Consider the following 17,903-nt stretch of genomic DNA (forward strand, 5'->3'; position numbering starts at 1 on the left):
ATAGAATTATAAGCTTTTTTTAAAAAACAAATTTATTTCTGTAGGTTTTTGGGTAACAGGTGGTATTTGGTTACATGAGTAAGTTGTTTAGTGGTGATTTGTGAAATTTTGATGCGCCCATCACCCAAGCAGTATACACTGAACCAAATTTGTAGTCTTTTATCCGTCAACCCCTTCCCACCCTTTCACCCTGAGTCCCCAAAGTCCTTGTATCATTCTTCTGCCTTTGCATCCTCATAGCTTAGCTCCCACTCATGAGTGAGAATATACAATATTTGGTTTTCCGTTCCTGAGTTACTTCACTTAGAATAATAGTCTTCAGTCCCATCCAGGTTGCTGCAAATGCCATTAATTCATTTCTTTTTATGGGTGAGTAGTATTCCATCATATATGTTTGTGTGTGTGTGTGTGTGTGTGTGTGTGTATGAGAAACAGTTTATCCATTCATTGACTGATGGGCATTTAGGTTGGTTCCACATTTTTGCAATTGTGAATTGTGCTGCTATAAACATATGTGTGCAAGTATCTTTTTCGTATAATGACTTCTTTTCCTCTGGGTAGATATCCATTAGTGGGATTGCTGGATCAAATGGTAGTTCTACTTTTAGTTCTTTAAGGAGTCTTCACACTGTTTTCCATAGTGGTTGTACTAGTTTGCGTTCACACGAACATATATTATTTTTTGATATTTTGATTGTGGGCATTCTTGCAGGAATAAGGTAGTATTGCATTGTGGTTTTGATTTGCATTTCCCTGATCATTAGGGATGTTGAGCACTTTTTCATATGTTTGTTGGCCTTTTGTATATCTTATTTTGAGGATTTTCTATTTATAGCCTTAGCCCACATTTTGATGGGATTTTTTTTTCTTGTTAATTCGTTTGAGTTTGTTGTAGATTCTGGATATTAGTCCTTTGTCAGATAGATAGATTGTGAAGATTTTTTCCCATTCTGTGGGTTGTCTGTTTGAAATAAATTGACTTTTAAGAGGGTTGAGTAATGTTCAGACTATCAGAGTATTCCTGGGGAAGTGGGTGTAAGTGTGGCAGTGTAATGACTGAACCCAGATCTGTTTCTAAAGATACCTTTCCCTTTTCTTGTAGATGGAAGCCCTTACACTTGGTGGGTTGGCAAAGCCAATGAGAAGCACTACTACTGGGGAGGCTCTGGGCCTGGAATCCAGAAATGTGCCTGCGGCATCGAACGCAACTGCACAGATCCCAAGTACTACTGTAACTGCGACGCGGACTACAAGCAATGGTGAGTGCCTGCCGGCAGCACAGCCAGGCTCACCCTCCCAGTGTGCCTTTGTGTCAAACTCATGTGATAGAAGAAAGTTTGAAAAGTGCTATAATAATACGATAATAGGTTAGAAAGGTCTGGAACTAACCCAACTGACAAATGTCAGGAACATACTGAAAAATATAAAACCAGAAAGAGGTCAGTGCGACAAGGGTATGCATTTAGAAATAGACTGACACATAATTGATGTGTTCATATTTTATTCAGAGAGGAAAATAATGAGCCATGTTGTAGACAGTGATTTGCGTTATAAAATGTGCTGTGTAACAATAGAGGGATGGCCGTGGGCGGGAAGCCAGTGTGCGTAAGTGCAGGCAGTCAACAGCCTCCTGCGAGGAGCACAACCACCTCCTGCAATGTTTGCGCTGGGGATCTGGATCGGAAAAATAAGAGAGAGAAAGAAGGGAAAAAAGAAAGAAACAGAAAAAATCATTCTTTGCTCTTGTGTTCTGTAAGTGCTTGCCTGTCTCCTTTTCTTTCATACCTGGAATTGTTTATAACTCTGATACAAATCAGTTCAAGAAAGATCTATTTTGGGTTTCTTCCATCCCTTTGCTGGCTTTTGTTCTGCCCCGCAGTGAATGGCTGGGTCTGTGTCAGTAACAGATAAAGATAAGATCAGCTGCCGTTCTTTGTGAAAAAGGCCCCAGAAGTTTAGGTGGAAGATTATAAACCTAAGTGTGATTCTTTGCAGAAACACGTATCCAGTGCCGGCTTTCTACATTTTTGAAAGTATTGACAGGCTCCATTTCTGCCTCTGGGCAGCTGTGCACATAACCAGTCGTGGTCACAAATTTCCCCATATGCCTAGCCATGGTTCTCTTCAGGTCACCTATGTAGTATGCTATTTACGGGGACAGATTACAAGACAAATTCATTCCACCTGTTAACCAAAAACAAATTCTGAGAATGTAACATTATATGAATTTCAGGTAGGATGTCTGCTTACTTTCTGAAAGTTATATTTCTTCTAGTAAATAAAACACATTACAAAGGCTATTTCAATGGCTTAGAATGTGCATGTATATGTGTGTAAAATACTTGTAAATAGCTACATTAATCTTTATGGATTATTGTGAAGAAGAGGTCATGATAATTTTTAATTTTATTTCTTCGAAAGATGTATCTACACACACACACACACACTGTATACAAAGATTGGAAGTTGGGAATGGAGTTAAAAGGGCACGGGCTTTGAAGTTAACCTTTCATTCATTCATTCATTCATTCATACAGCGAGTCATCCAATCAGTCATTCATTCAACAAATATTCATCAAATACTTATGAGTCAGCAACTCTTCTAGGCACTGGGGATAAAACAGCAAATGCAAAGAACAAGAATCCCTGTCCTGACTCACATTCTAGTTCTTGTTGCCTTTTATTGCTAGTTGTGTGTTCTTAAGCCAGGCAGACCCTCTCCCATCCATTTGTCTATCCAACATGAATTCCCTACCTCTTCAGGAAGCTGACACTGGGTTCAGCCTCCCCAACTAGGAGAAGTGGGAACAGAGCCCCAGCTGGTTCATTGTCCAGACAGCCCAGAGTGCCCTGCCACCATCACCGTGTCCTACCACAGAGGACAGCAGAGGGATTCAGAAAGAGTAAGATCTAGTACCTGCACCTAAGTGAACTTCATTTTTCTCAGGCATCATGCTAAGTTCTAGGGATACAGTGATGAATGGAACATGGTCTTTGTCCTCAGGAGCTCCAAAACTAGTTGAAGGAAACACACACGTGCACACACAAAGAAATAACATAATACAGTGAGTGTTCTGAGGAAGGTGTGTGCAAGATACAACAAAAACTAATGAAAGTGTCAGGGCGTGGTGACTCACGCCTATAATCCCAGCACTTTGGGAGGCCGAGGCCAGTGGATCACCTGAGGTCAGGAGTTCGAGACCAGCCTGCCCAACATGGCAAAACCCCGTCTCTACCAAATATAGAAAAAATTAGCCAGGCGTGGTGGTGGGTGCCTGTAATCCCAGATACTCGGGAGGCTGAGGCAGGAGAATCGCTTGAACCCAGGAGGCGGAGCTTGCAGTGAGCCAAGATCCCAGATCACACTACTGCACTCCAGCCTGGGTGACAAGAGTGAAACTCCATCTCAAAAAAAAAAAAAAAAAAAAAAAAACTAATGGAAGAAATTTTCAATCTAATTGAAGGAGTGAAGGAAGGAATCCATAAAGTATTGGAGGAAGAGGCATAAACTTGAAAGACAAGGAAAAGCAAGGGCCCTGGGACACTCACCCTAGCATGGTGGTCTTGGAGAAGAAGCATGACTGAGCTGGGCCAGGCTGAGAAGCTGTCTGTGCAGTTGACAGTTTTGAAAACATTAAGGCACTAGCATGACATCTGTGTCTAAACCCTGAGGGCTACCATTAGTAGAATTACAGGTTGAAAACATAGATTTTTTTTTTTTCGAGACAGAGTCTCATTCTGTCGCCCAGGCTGGAGTGCAGTGGCACAACCTCGGCCCACTGCAACCTCTGCCTCCCCAGTTCAAGCAATTCTCCTGCCTCTACTGGCACCTGCCACCATGCCCAGTTTATTTTTGTATTTTTAGTAAAAACAGGGTTTCACCATGTTGACCAGACTGGTCTTGAACTCCCGACCTCAAGTGATTCACCCTCAGCCTCCTGAAGTGCTAGGTTACATCTGTGAGCCACCACGCCTGGCCAATATAGATTTTTTTTTTTTTTTTTTTTTTTTGAGACAAACTCTGGCTCTGTTGCCCGGGCTGCAGTGCAGTGGTGCAATCTCAGTGATTCTCCTGCTTCAGCCTCCCAAGTAGCTGGGACTGCAGGTGCCCACCACCATGCCCAGCTAATTTTTGTATTTTTAGTAGAGTTGGGGTTTCACTCTGTTGTCCAGGCTGGTCTCGAACTCCTGACATCAAGTGATCCACCTGCCTTGGCCTCCCAAAGTGCTGGGATTATAGGCGTGAGCCACAGCACCCAGCCCCAAGATAGATTTTTAAAGATATATATTAGCCTTTGAAGCCGTTTCAAAGAACATGTCTGAATTCAGATCACAGATTAGAAGACATTCCATTCCACCCTTATTCACAGACCTCCTCCTCTGGCGATCTTCAGTTGAGTTCTCACATTTCACAGTTATTCAGGGACTTGGTCACTGCTGGTGTCTTGTTCTCTTCTGGCTTAGTAGCACCTAAGACATCACACTCCTTTGCTTTTGTAAAGTTTGTCTAATATTTCATAATAAAGGCACTCTAGCTTGAGCAAACTGAAAAGTATAATGAATATATATATATATTTTTTTTTTTTTTTTTTTTTTTTTTTTAAGAGACGGAGTTTCGCTCTGTCACCCAGGCTGGAGTGCAGTGGCGTGATCTCGGCTCACTGCAATCTCTGCCTCCCGGGTTCACACCATTCTCCTGCCTCAGCCTCTCCGAGTAGCTGGGACTACAGGCGCCCATCACCACGCTCGGCTTATTTTTTGTATTTTTAGTAGAGACGGGTTTCACCATGTTAGCCGGATGGTCTCAATCTCCTGACCTTGTGATCTGCCCGCCTCGGCCTCCCAAAGTGCTGGGATTACAGGCTTGAGCCACCATGCCCAGCCATGAATATTTTTTATAATAAATAGCTCTTAAAATGGTCTTCCCCTTTTAGCATAAGAAAGAATGCTCTTGGAGGAATCTTCTTGGTCTTTGAATTCACCAGCACCTAGCAAAGGCCCTCCCTCCTATGTGGATGCTTTAGATATTTGGGAATGGATGGGGCTGCTTCTAGAGACACTTTCGAAAGCTCTCAGGGGCAGTGAAGAGAGAGTTGAGCTTGATGCGGGTAGACTTTACATCCAGGCCCAGATTTGCACTTTTGGGGGAGGCTGTTAACCTCTCTGAAACCTTATTATCTGTATAATAAAAATAAATCTTGGCAAATGTTTGTGATCGTTAAGAATATAGAATATAAAAGCCCTCTATAAATTATACTGTACAGGATAGTTATTTGCAATTCTATTATATTCTTTTTTAATTTAATTAATTAATTTATTTATTTATTTATTTTGACACAGAGTCACTCTGTCAACCAGGCTGGGGTACAGTAGTGCGATCTAGGCTCACTGCAACCTCCGCCCCCTAGTCTCATGCCTCAGCCTCCTAAGTAGCTGGGATTACAGGCACGTACCACCATGCCTAGCTAATTTTTTTTTGTATTGTTAGTAGAGATGGGGTTTCACCAGGCTGGCCTTGAACTCCTGACCTCAAGTGATCCACCCACCTCGGCCTCCCACAGTGTTGGGATTACAGGCATGAGCCACCACAACTGGCCCTTTTCACAATTCTTAATGATTCCTGTTGACTCTGAAATGAAAATAAATGAAAACAGAGTGTGGAAAGTAGGCCCCTTCATGCTCTTGACCTGCTGTGTCATAGGCCTCAAGTCTAATTTCACAACGCCACATGCAGATGTTGTGAAATAGGCTGTACTAGAGAAAGTTATAAATCAGGGATCATCAGAAGAAGAACAGGTACAGGTCTCCAATCCCATCATCCCTCAGGGAGACGTGCTAGAGTCAGGCTATTCCGCTGAATGCACCAAGGGCATTCATTACCAGGAAGCCCCTGCTTCTCTCACTTCTCACAAAGCAAAAATGATAGCAACTTTGTCAGTAGGGGAAAATCAGATGCATGGGGCACCAGGCAGTCTGGGCATAGGTGCCTGCTGTTTACAAGTGTTGTCTGGGAGTCAGAGCCCCTCCAGGAACAGGGAGGAAGCCAGAGCCCCTTCTTGAAGCTGACTTTGGATGTAGTCTCTCTAACTAGGAGAAGTGAGGAACACTGTCCAGGCAACCTGGAGTGCACTGTCATGATCATTGCTGTTCAGTCTTTTTGTTTCTCCAAACACAGAGAAGGGCTGGGAGATTATGGGAAATAAAAATTTAGCGCATACATCCAAATGAAACTCACATATGTTAAACCACATTTGTTGTAATGTCAGGGTAAAAATGAAGGTTCTATTAAATCTCATGCTTTTAGATGCTTTGTCCAGTTAAGAAAGCTATTTTCAATAGTCTTAATCACAAAGCATCATTGGATCAAGATGAACTAAGACCAAAATTAGGACAAAGTATGTGTGCCACTTCCTCTCTGTGTGATCTAAGTCAGGACATTTCACATCTTTGTTTTCTTATCAGCAAAATAGAGATAGATAGTATAGTACTTCCCAAGTCATATAAGGATCTGGGTAAATTGCTGTCGTAAATGGATGTTTAAAATTACAGGAGGATATATTATTTTTATTATTATTTGAATGTTGAATGGAAACTTAGCTAAAAATTATTTTAAAATGTCTTAAATTACAGATGCATCAATTGGGGCCCTGAAAAATGTAAATTACTTTCTAAAAATTACATTAGAAATGAGGAGTAAAGAGAAGACCAAAGACACACATCTCCAAACACCCAGGCCAGTGTTCCTCCACAATATTATGATCAAGGAAGATTTTTTAAATATTGTTTTTATCTATCTTTTTAATGATTTCAGAATGTAATTTTTAACTAGCTTATATGTAAGCTTTAAATTTAAAGCTTAAACCACAGACCACATTATATATTCTTTTTCTAAGATCTCTAAAGCTTAGGTTGAATACTTACTTACTGGTGTAAAATGCATAAAAATGGAGCCAGGATAAATGAGATTGTAGCTCAGAGCATGATTGGGTCTCACAATGAAGCTGCAATGGCCTGTGAGTGCGATCACCATTTCAATAATTGCCTGACTATCTATGCTGTGAGAAGTTTTGCGCAGTTATTTCTGAGATTGAATGTAATTTATGATTTACTATTCACAGCAATAGTAAATATTCCCACCTACAGTGCCAAAATTCTAATTACACGAGTCTTGGTCCCAGCTAAGTGGCCACTGCCGGGTAATTCCTGGTCTCTTGCAGCCTGACTCAATGAGCTAAATCATCATATCTGAAATTAGCAATTCCAAAATGGAATTATCAGGGAAAGAATTGCCATTCATTGCGTGAGTACCCTTCTCTCATTGTAGAATTTCTGGATAGTTATGTCCTGGCCAAGATGGGCACATACATGGTGGAAAATAAGTGAATTGAAAAGCTGTTAGCACAGTCTTTGTGTTACAATTAGTCAGCAGTTCCCACCTCAACATTAGAAAGGCCAAATACTAGCCACTGTGCTCTCTTTCACTGACCCTAAATGGAATTGGCTTGTCTAACAGCCTTTTTCTTCCTGGGCCAAAAATAATCCATGACCAACTTTTATAGCACCAGAGGGGAGTTAACTAAAAATCTCTTCAATATTTCAAAGCCAGACATATTTATTTGGTTGGGTCAGCTTACTGTCCAACACCAAATTTTGAATATTTTTAAAAATAATCATTATAATTTTTTGTCCTTGTTTATAAGAAATTTGATTGAATCTTAGTGACTTTTTTCATGAAGTTTTAGATGCCTTTTACTCAAAGTGAAATATTTATATATGCATTCTCATTCATCATGTTGTTTAAATAATAGTACTTACATGTCAGCCATTGTTCATGTATGTTTCATGTACAATGTCATTTAAACATCTCATTGACTCTATGCCAAAGGTACTACATATTTTGTCTTTATTTTAGAAATGCCCCAGAGAGATTCATTTCTCCCCCAGGGTCATATAGTTAAAAAGCAGTAGAGCAGAGATTCAAACTCAGGGCAAACAGCTTTAGACTCATCCTTAGGAATTACACACCAAGGCTGTATTAGCCTGTTCTCATGCTGCTAGTGAAGAGGCACCCGAGACTGGGTAATTTATAAAGGAAAGAATCTTATTGGACTCACAGTTCCACACGGATGGGGAGGCCTCACAATCATGGCAGAAGGCAGAGGGAAAAGTAAAGCCACATCTTACATGGCTGCAAGCAAGAGAGCTTGTGCAGGGGAACTCCCATTTATAAAACCATCAGATCTCATGAGACTTAGTCCCTACCAGGAGAACAGTATGGGGGAAACCACCCCCATGATTCAATTATCTCCACCTGGTTCCAGCCTTCACATGTGGGGATTATTACACCTCTCGGTGAGATTTGGGTGGGGACACAGCCAAACCATATCAAAGATATAAGTTCTGTATAAATTTTTCGCATGTGTACTATATATGGCACAATTTCATTTTTTTTCCAATTTTTTATTGTGGTAAATACACATAAAATGAACTATCTTAACCATTTTTAATTTGACAATTCAATGGTATTAAATGCATTCATTTTGTTGTGCAGTCATCACCATCATCCATCTCCAGAGCCGTTTTTATCCAGCAAAACTGAAATGCTATACCCATTGAACAGCAATTCCCCATTCCCTTCTCCTCCTAGCTCCTGGCCAGTTAATCTTAAATAATGAGTTCAGAAAATGTGATTAAATATAGAGTTTATTCCAGCTCAAAGCCTGAGGATAGCCACCAGGGAAACACCAGCTCCAAGTGAATGGGGTCAGCTTTCCAAAGTGAGGAAGTTAAGGTTTCACTTACGTAGGCAGAGATAGAGAAGGTTAATGGGGTTGCAACATTTTCCATATAAGGCCAGCACAGATGTTACAGTCATTTGATTGGTTACGGTTTGCTGTGTTCCAAGGAAGATTGCTTTAACATTCCATAAGGAGGGGTCATGGTCTCGAGGGGTCTTATTTCTGGAACCATTTGGTCTTTTCTAATCATTTACAGGACAGAAATGAGGAAGAGATTTAATCTATAATCAGAGAAGCAGAAGTTGCAGCTGCATGTGGCATGACTCAGGCCACATAACCACATTTCTCTCAAGGCTCAAAATAATGTAAAGTTCCAACCATTTTAAGTTGGAGTTATTTAATTTCACACCACCGTCATTCTATTTTCTGTCTCTATGATTTTGACTGCTCTAAGAACCTCATGGAAGTGAATCATACAGTATTTGTCTTTTTGCAGTTGGCATATTTCACTTAGTATAATGTCCTTAAGTTTCGCCTATTTTGTAGCATGTATCAGGACTTTCCCCCTTTTTAAGATGAAATAATATTCCATTGTATGGGTAGAATACATTTTGCTTCTTCATTCATTTGCCAAGGGACACTTATTTCCACATTTTAGTGACTGAATAATGCTGCTACGAGCATGGTGGTACAATTTCTTTTTAACATCTACTTTTACTCATCTCTATAGTGCTCCTGATTTAGTTTCTAAAAATCTCTTATTTTAATTTTATATTAAAAGTATTCATTATCACAGATACATTCAAATTATTTTCTAAGTGTGACCTGATTTCAAATCCTAGTCCTATTGCTTGCTAGTTCAGTGACCTTCAGCAAGTTATAAATGCTGTCAATGACTGTTTCCTTAACCACAGCATTTAAATGGCACTCACAACTACCTCACATGGTAGAAAGGAAGTTTAAATGAGAGGATACTCATAAGGGAGAAGGCACATCCATATTTCACTAGTAAATGCTCAAGAAATGTTGATTCCAGTTACACCCAAGCACACACAGATAAGGGTTATCTCATGGGTTCCCCAGGAGCAGCCTCTTTGGTATTCAAGAACAACTCATCAGGCCCCTCCGTTCTGACCTTCTTGCCTGCATGCCTTGCTGCCACCCTGCTGCTGACACCGCCCTCCTGAGATCCTCATTCTGCCAGCTGCAGCTGTCTCAGCCTGTGACAGTCACTGATGCCCTTTGGAGAGGAGAGGGCCCCCTAGTCAACCTCAGTGCAGTGGAAACCAAGCTGTGGCTTTCAGCAAGACTTGACAAGGATTGGCGCTAACAGAAATTTTACACTGAGAGAAACCTGCGACTGCTTCCTGAAATAGCCACTCTTCAAATCCAGGCAGGAGCCCAGCCCCTGAGACCCTGCCCAGCTCCCAGTGAAGCGTCCCATGGGTCTTCACCTTGCTCTCATTAATGAGGCTCCTCAGGCATGACCAGGCATTTGGATCCAAGACAAACCTCCTCCAGGCCCCAGAAGAAGAAGTTCTTATTCATCCCAAGCCCTACCTCAGTTCCTACAGGAGGAACATTTGCTTCTCAGGCTGATGGATAGTGCAATCATTAAATCCCTTAAGGAGGAAATTTCCAGCTTAAGCCACAAAGGTGTGCGTCAATCACCTGTCCTGAATGGGAGCATCACTGTGGTCTGTTCTGGGACCTGGATTTGTTGAGTGCATTTCTCCAAGCTAAAGTTCCAGTCTTCAGGGACACCTCCTGTAGGACAACAGTCTAATGCAATGTGTGCAGTGACAATATCAGTCCAGTTTTATTTCATGATGTCTCCTCAAAAAGAGAGGAGAAGGTAAAGTCAACAAGCTCCTCCTTCTATGATTTCATGGGAGAAGAAGCCAAGACAAAAATGTAACACATTTCCAAAGGATAAAAAGGAGCTTCCAGGGATAAGCCAGTTTAAATCCAGATTTATTGGGGGAGGAAGGAGCATCTCTCATATCGCTGGCACAAGGTCCTGCTAAATTTACAGTATTCAACAGAAAAATCACTTCACAAGGAATATTCCATTTTAATTCCTGCCCCCGAATTCAGGAGCAATATGGAAGTACCTGCCAAACATATCCACAGATGAAAAGCCACACAAGTGATCTCTCAGGAAATAAAGATTCTACCCTCAGTGACAACACTGGAAATCACTTTGTAACCACTGCTTCCATTCCACCTGCTCCCACCTTAGACAAACGAACACAAACGGTTTTTACAGCTGCAGATTTTTAGGGCCCACCAACAGGCAGTTCAATGAAGGAAAGATAAAGAAACATGGACAATGGATATTTAAAAAGAATCTCTGTTTCATAGGTTTAAAAAAGGTTTCTAACATCAGTCTGGAAAACAGAAGCCTTAATACGAGAGAGAGGTACTCCAGGATGGCAGCTAGGAGCCTGGCTATAGAGTCAGACCATCTGCGTTTATGTTCCTCCTCCAACACTCGGCCAGTTAGTAAGACCTGCCTGTGCCTCCGTTTTCTCTTATCTACAGTGGAGATGAAAAGAGCCCATCTCCAGAGATGATGTGAGAAGCAGAAGACCCAAGCAAGCTGAGCATCACTCTTTGTCCTGTCAGTGGCAATGGGGCCTGGAAATATACCCTTTAGTACACGCTTGGTAGGAATGTAAGACTGAGGCTACTTTTTTGAGGGCTGTTTGGGAATTGCCATCAAAATTTGAACACTACATTCTTTGACTGAATCCTTCACCGTATGGCATGTACCATCTTAAAAAAAAAATATGTTCTAAGGTTGCATATTCCATTTCTTGTAGCAGTCAAAAAAAAAAAAAACTCAAATAACCTGTAAACAGCAGAAATGTCCATGAATAGAGTTTCAGAAAATGATGTTATAAGGCTGGCCAAGGAATGAAGTAGATACATAAACACTTGCACAGAAAGATGGCCAAGATGAAAGTGAAAAAAGCAAGTTGACAAATAGCGGGTATAATATGAGTCTGGCGTTTCTTTTTTAAAAAAAATTATTTAGGCTGGGCATGGTGGCTCACGCCTGTGATCCCAGCACCTTGGGAGGCCAAGGCGGGCAGATCACCTGAGGTCAGGGGTTTGAGACTAGCCTGGCCAACATGGTGAAACCCTATGTCTACTAAAAATACAAAATTAGTCGGGCATAGTGGCACATACCTGTAATCCCAGACACTCGGGAGGCTGAGACAGGAGAATCGCTTGAACCTGGGAGGCGGAGGTTGCAGTGAGCCAAGATTGCATCATTGCATTCCAGCCTGGGCGACAAGAGCGAAACTCCATCTAACCAAAAAACAAAAAAAAAAATTATTTTTGAGAAGGATCTCACTGTGTTGCCCCAGCTGAAATACAGTGACATGATTTTGGCTCACTGCAGCCTCGACCTCCCCAGGCTCAGGTGATCCTCCCACTTCAGCCTCCCAAGTAGCTGGGACTACAGGCACAAACCACCACATCTGGCTAATTTTTTGTATTTTTTGTAGAGATGAGGGTCTTGCCATTTTGCCCAGGCTGGTCTCGAATTCCTGGGCTCAAGCAATCTGCCTGCCTTAGCCTTCCAAAAATGCTGGGATTACAGTTGTGAGCCACTGTGCCCAGCCTGGTATTTCTCTAATGTATATTAATCTATCACCTTTATACATGCATACATAATTTCTAGAAAATCTACATAAGAAACAATTGTTATTAACACAATAGATTAAGGATGTAGGACTTTATGGAGGACCTGGTTTGTCCCATTGTACATCTTATAAGCTCTTTGAATTTTTTGCCGTGAACACATTTAACCTGATCAATTTAAGTATTTAAAAACAACTTGGCCGGGCGCCGTGGCTCACGCTTGTAATCCCAGCACTTTGGGAGGCTGAGGCGGGCAGATCACGAGGTCAGGTGATCGAGACCACGGTGAAACCCTGTCTCTACTAAAAATACAAAAAATTAGCCGGGCGTGGTGGTGGGCGCCTGTGGTCCCAGCTACTCGGGAGGCTGAGGCAGGAGAATGGTGTGAACCCGGGAGGCGGAGCTTGCAGTGAGCCGAGATTGCGCCACTGCACTCCAGCCTGGGCGACAGAGCAAGACTCCGTCTCAAAAAAAAAAAAAAAAAAAAGCTTAAAAATTAACATAAAAGACAAGAGTCCTAGCCAGCATCCCAGTACATAATAAAACAATACTAAATTCCTATTTTAAGAAAAATCAGATCAAAGACTGATTTTCATCATCATCAACAACAAAACAAAACAAAGCATCTTACTGGCTCTCCTTGCCCCAGTATTGGAAGGAATTTCTCTGCAAGCTGGAGAATTCCTCTGCTCAGTGGGCGCCGTGAAACTGAGAACATTCATACCATTAGCCTTATAACCACATGTAAAACAAAATGGTTTTTCCATTGATCTGAGTTCTATGGAACTCATGTTTGTGCTCTTAAATGTTTTGGAATCCTTCTGGGGAACAATCACTTGACATCCCAATACTCAGTGGTCTTATTCGTGCATATTATAGGAATATGATATTCTGAGGAGTACTGGTATCAGTTATGAGTAATACTCTTCTGGTTGCTAAACTGACCAGAAAGATTGTTGATATTCGAATAAATGTGTGTGCATGTGCTTGCCTGCTTGCCTGTGTGTGTTATTTGGGGGCAGTTGTCAAACCGTATTGACACTCTGCTGACATCTTCTCCAGTGCCCAATTACCTTTCTGTCATGATACAATCTGTGAGGTGACAGGAGGATTCTATGCTGTGCCAATATATTGACAGCTATCAATATATTTCCTTTCTAGATATGTAAACGGAGATGCCATCCTGATCTCATGAAGGCTATTTTCATTAAGTTAAACTTTGTTCATTTTCATTCAGTTAAGCTTCGTTTAAAAAAAAAAAAAAAAAAGATATTGCTTTACCAGTGATCTGGGGCGGCGGGTGGGGGGGCGCAGTGAGGGGAAGAAGAAGAAAAAAAAGGAAACTCTCAATTTTAGTCCTATTTAGCCCCAAAGCATGTGTTTCAGTATTAGAGCACGGCCAGAGTAGTTTTCAAAAGAGTTACACCATCCCGTGTACGTTATTCCTTATACTGACTCCACTGTGGTTTACTTGGCAGATTTGAGCTATGCTGAAGTTGCCTCTTAACAGGATTCCTAGAGCATCTAACAGCTCAACTCTTTTAGGACCATAACTACTTTTTAATATGTGGGTCAGGGTTAAGAGCCTCAGGCAAGGGCTTCTGCTCTCTTTCGTTAGGAATTTACCTTGGGGATGAACTAAAAAACTTCAGGAGGCTCATCCAGGCAGGTCCTGGATAGCTCAAATTGCAAAGCTACCTGGAAAGCCACTGTGTTTCTGCAGCCCTGTGAGTGAAACACCTGTTATTGGCAATGGGGAGGGAGAAATGTCCTGTCTCTCCCGGTTCCCCAAAGAAGCATAAAAATGATGTATTATATACTGTCTCAGGGACATTTTGGTGCCAACCCGCTTGGCACAGCATAGAATCCTCCTGTCACCTCATGGATTGTATCATGACAGAAAGGTAATTGGGCACTGGAGAAGATGTCAGCAGAGTGTCAATACGGTTTGACAACTGCCCCCAAATAATATTGATGACAGCAAAGAGAGAGATTAATCAGGTGTGATCCTGTCAAATGTTCAGAGTGTGCTGTGGGTTCTAGAAATAGATATAGCCTACCAACAAAATGTTAAATGGACTTAAAATAGATTATTTAGTCATTTTGAGAAAAGCAGAACTAAGATTCAAAAGAGCTTTTTTACTGAAAAAAAAAAAAAAATACAGTGTATTTCCTATTAGTATTTCTCTCCACTTGCTTGAAAAAGAGGGAGAGCTGTTATGTTTTCTGGGAAAAAAAAATGTATTCTGCCCAAAAATCAATCATGGAAAAAAAAGATCAAATGAAAAGGGATGTCGTGGGATCTAAAGAAAAGTGCAGATGGAGCAATTGTGAAGCACATTATAATTGTGGACCTATCTGTTTATTTATTCTGTGTCCCATTGAAAGTTCAAGTTCCTGACACCTGGAGCTCACCCTCACACCCTCCCTACCAGGCCAGCCATCTCCTCCCATTACCCCCTCTTGATATTAATGATGCTCGCTCACTTGTAGTTTCCCACGTGTAAAACCTCATTGCCTTATGTACTGTCAGTTGTTCACCATTTTCCGTACATGGATTCTGTCTCCCCTGGGCCTTTCCCAGACACCTGACCATCTGTGACCACTGCCTTTCTCCTAGTTCTAAATCTAAGCAATGGTATTGCAACAATCTTCCAAAATAACTTCCAGCCTTAAAACTCTCTTATCCTACAACTCTGTCTATAACTGTGGCCATCACTGGCTTCATATTAGAATCACCTGGAAAACTTAAACTATTACTTATCATTAGGCCCTGCCTCAGACTAATTAAATCAAAGTCTCTGGAGATTATTTGTGGCCATCTTTGATTTTGCAATGTCCTGAGGTTTCTAATGTGTAGCCAAGGTAAAAAAACCATTGATACAGGGCTAGGTTAAGCTGCATATAACAGAAAAATAACTAAACAAGAGTGCTTAAACAAGATGAAAGTTAGTTCCCATGCATGTAAAGGAAGCCCAGGCTCCTTCCAGCTCTCTGTTCTGGCATTATTCAGATTTGACATCCTCCTCAGGATCCAACATGGCTTCTAGAGCTCCAGCCATTATGTTTCCATTCCAGGCAGAAGGTAGAAAAGGGAGGAAAGAGAGCATGCCTTTTCCTTCCAAGAATGACTCTACATACCATTTCCATTTCCATATCATTGGCTGGAACTTTAGTTAACCACAACTAGCAGCAAAGATGGCTGGGTTCTGTAGCCTTTATCTGGGCGTGAATATGCCTTCGTAAAAATGAGCATTCTGTTATCAAGGAAGAAGAGGAAAATGAGCATTAAGGGGCAACTAAGAGCCTCTGTCTGGAGTGTTAATTCTTCAAAGGGGCCCTGCTAGTATCGTGTTCACACCTACAGTAGGTCCCTGTGATCTCCAGAATAAAGTCCAGACTCCCGCAGTGACTAGGCAGTTGCGGAGTCCCTCCTCACCTTGCATTCTCTGCTTCACCTCACTCACGCTGGGGCCGTCGTAAGGATATTTGTATTTTCTCATTGCTGGTCCTTTACCTACACCTAAAATAACTCTTCACAAATCTGCGTTTTCAGCATCATCTACTTCTGCAGAACCAGCGCCAATGCTCCTTCCCAAGGAAGCCTCCCTGCCTTTGCCCACACCCCTCATGTCTAGCAAAAGTCCATGCATTAAAGTCCTGCTTCTTGAGGGTCTCAAAGCAAATTACGGTTATTTTCTGTCTTATCTGCAATTAGATGCCTGGGTATCTGAGTTCGCTCTCAAATTACAAGCTTCAGGAGGTCAAGCACCATACCTCATGTGTATTATAAGTCATTCATGCCTGTCACTTAGCGGCTACTCAACATCTATTTGCAATGTAAGCCAAATGTGTAGCACTTTAGAGAATCCGTTTTTTTGTATTTATAAACTTTTTTTTTCCATTGAGTCATAAACCCACATGAACATACACTCATCACTGCTTTAGCCTTTGTAGATGGTTTTAGTTCACACAGCAAAAATTGGAATGTTACTTTATATTCAATAGTGAAGTAAATCATCCAAGTCAGTTTTTAAAAAGATAATAGCTGTGTACTAATATGTACGTCCATACTCACATAGACACTGACATATGTATACAAGTATATTACATGTACCTCCTACATTACTAAATGTGATGTATAATGACTTTTTTAATTTTGGGGGGAGCATGCTAGTTGTCTTATGCTAATTTAATGCCCGGTATTAAGGTGAAATCAATTACTATCTTTTTTCATCAGGACTAGAGGAGGAAAAAAACAAACAGAAAAACTATCCTTATGCAGGAGGAAAAATTCTAAAGACAGAAATACAGGATGTTTGGAAATGACCATCTGTGAGGATATTTACCCGCTTGTCCCTGTCAGCCCTGGGAAGGGTGTGTCTTTACCTTAAGTTACTATATTAGGCAGAATAATGGCCCCCAAGATGTCCACATTCTAATTCCCAGAACCTGTGAAGGTCCTACTTCACATGCCGAGGGACTTTGCAGATGTATTTCAAGGTGCAGACTGTGAGATGGGGAGATTATCCTGGACTATCAGTGGGTGCCCAATCTAATGACTTTTTTTTTTTGAGACGGGGTCTCGCTGTCTCCCAGGCTGGAGTGCAGTGGCCGATCTCGGCTCACTGCAAGCTCCGCCTCACAGGTTCACGCCATTCTCCTGCCTCAGCCTCCCGAGTAGCTGGGACTACAGGTGCCTGCTACCATGCCCGGCTAATTTTTTGTATTTTTAGCAGAGACGGGGTTTCACCATGTTAGCCAGGATGGTCTCGATCTCCTGACCTTGTGATCCACCCGCCTTGGCCTCCCAAAGTGCTGGGATTACAGGCGTGAGCCACTGCGCCCGGCTGACTTCTTAAAAGTGGGAAAAGACCCTTTCCCGGCTGTGATCAGAAAGAAATGTGATGACAGAAGAAGGCTCAGAGAGATGCTGTATTGCTGGCTTTGAAGGTGGAGGAAGAAATCTATGAACTAAGACATAAAGGCATCCTATAGAGGCTGAAAGAGACGAGGAAATTGACTCTCATAGAGGCTCCAGAAAGGAACACAGCCCTGACACACCTTGATCTTAATCCAGCCAGACCCATGGTCTGAATTCTAACCTACAGAACCATAAGATGTTTGTGGGGTTTTGTTTTTGTTTTGAGACAGGTCTCACTGTGTCACCCAAGCTAGAGTGCAGTGGCGCGATCACAACTCACTGCAGCCTCAACCTCTCTGGGCTCAGATGATCCTCCCACATCAGCCTCCTGAGTTGCCAGGACTATACGCATGTGCCACCGTGTCTGGCTACTTTTTCCTTCTTTTTTTTTTTTTTGAGATGGAGTCTTGCCCTGTTGCCCAGGCTGGAGTGCAGTGGCGCAATCTCTGCTCACTGCAAGCTCCGTCCCCCGGGTTCATGCCATTCTTCTGCCTCAGCCTCCCAAGAAGCTGGGACTACAGGCACCCGCCACCACACCTGGCTAATTTTTTGTATTTTTAGTAGAGATGGGGTTTCACAGTGTTCAC

At 41.9% G+C, this 17,903-nt stretch overlaps 1 protein-coding gene across 2 annotated transcripts in view; it reads left to right on the forward strand.

Moving 5' to 3' along the window:
- CNTNAP2 (contactin associated protein 2) overlaps positions 1-17,903 on the forward strand; it is a 2,323,962-nt gene that overhangs the window by 1,791,899 nt on the left and 514,160 nt on the right. For both annotated transcript variants that reach the window (XM_063641685.1, XM_063641684.1), the window contains exon 14: positions 1,103-1,259. In XM_063641685.1, coding sequence (XP_063497755.1) covers positions 1,103-1,259 — 157 coding nt within the window. The remainder of the gene's footprint in view (positions 1-1,102; positions 1,260-17,903) is intronic.

This window comes from Symphalangus syndactylus, chromosome 6 (genome assembly GCF_028878055.3).
Source record: "Symphalangus syndactylus isolate Jambi chromosome 6, NHGRI_mSymSyn1-v2.1_pri, whole genome shotgun sequence".
NCBI classification, from domain to species: domain Eukaryota; kingdom Metazoa; phylum Chordata; class Mammalia; order Primates; family Hylobatidae; genus Symphalangus; species Symphalangus syndactylus.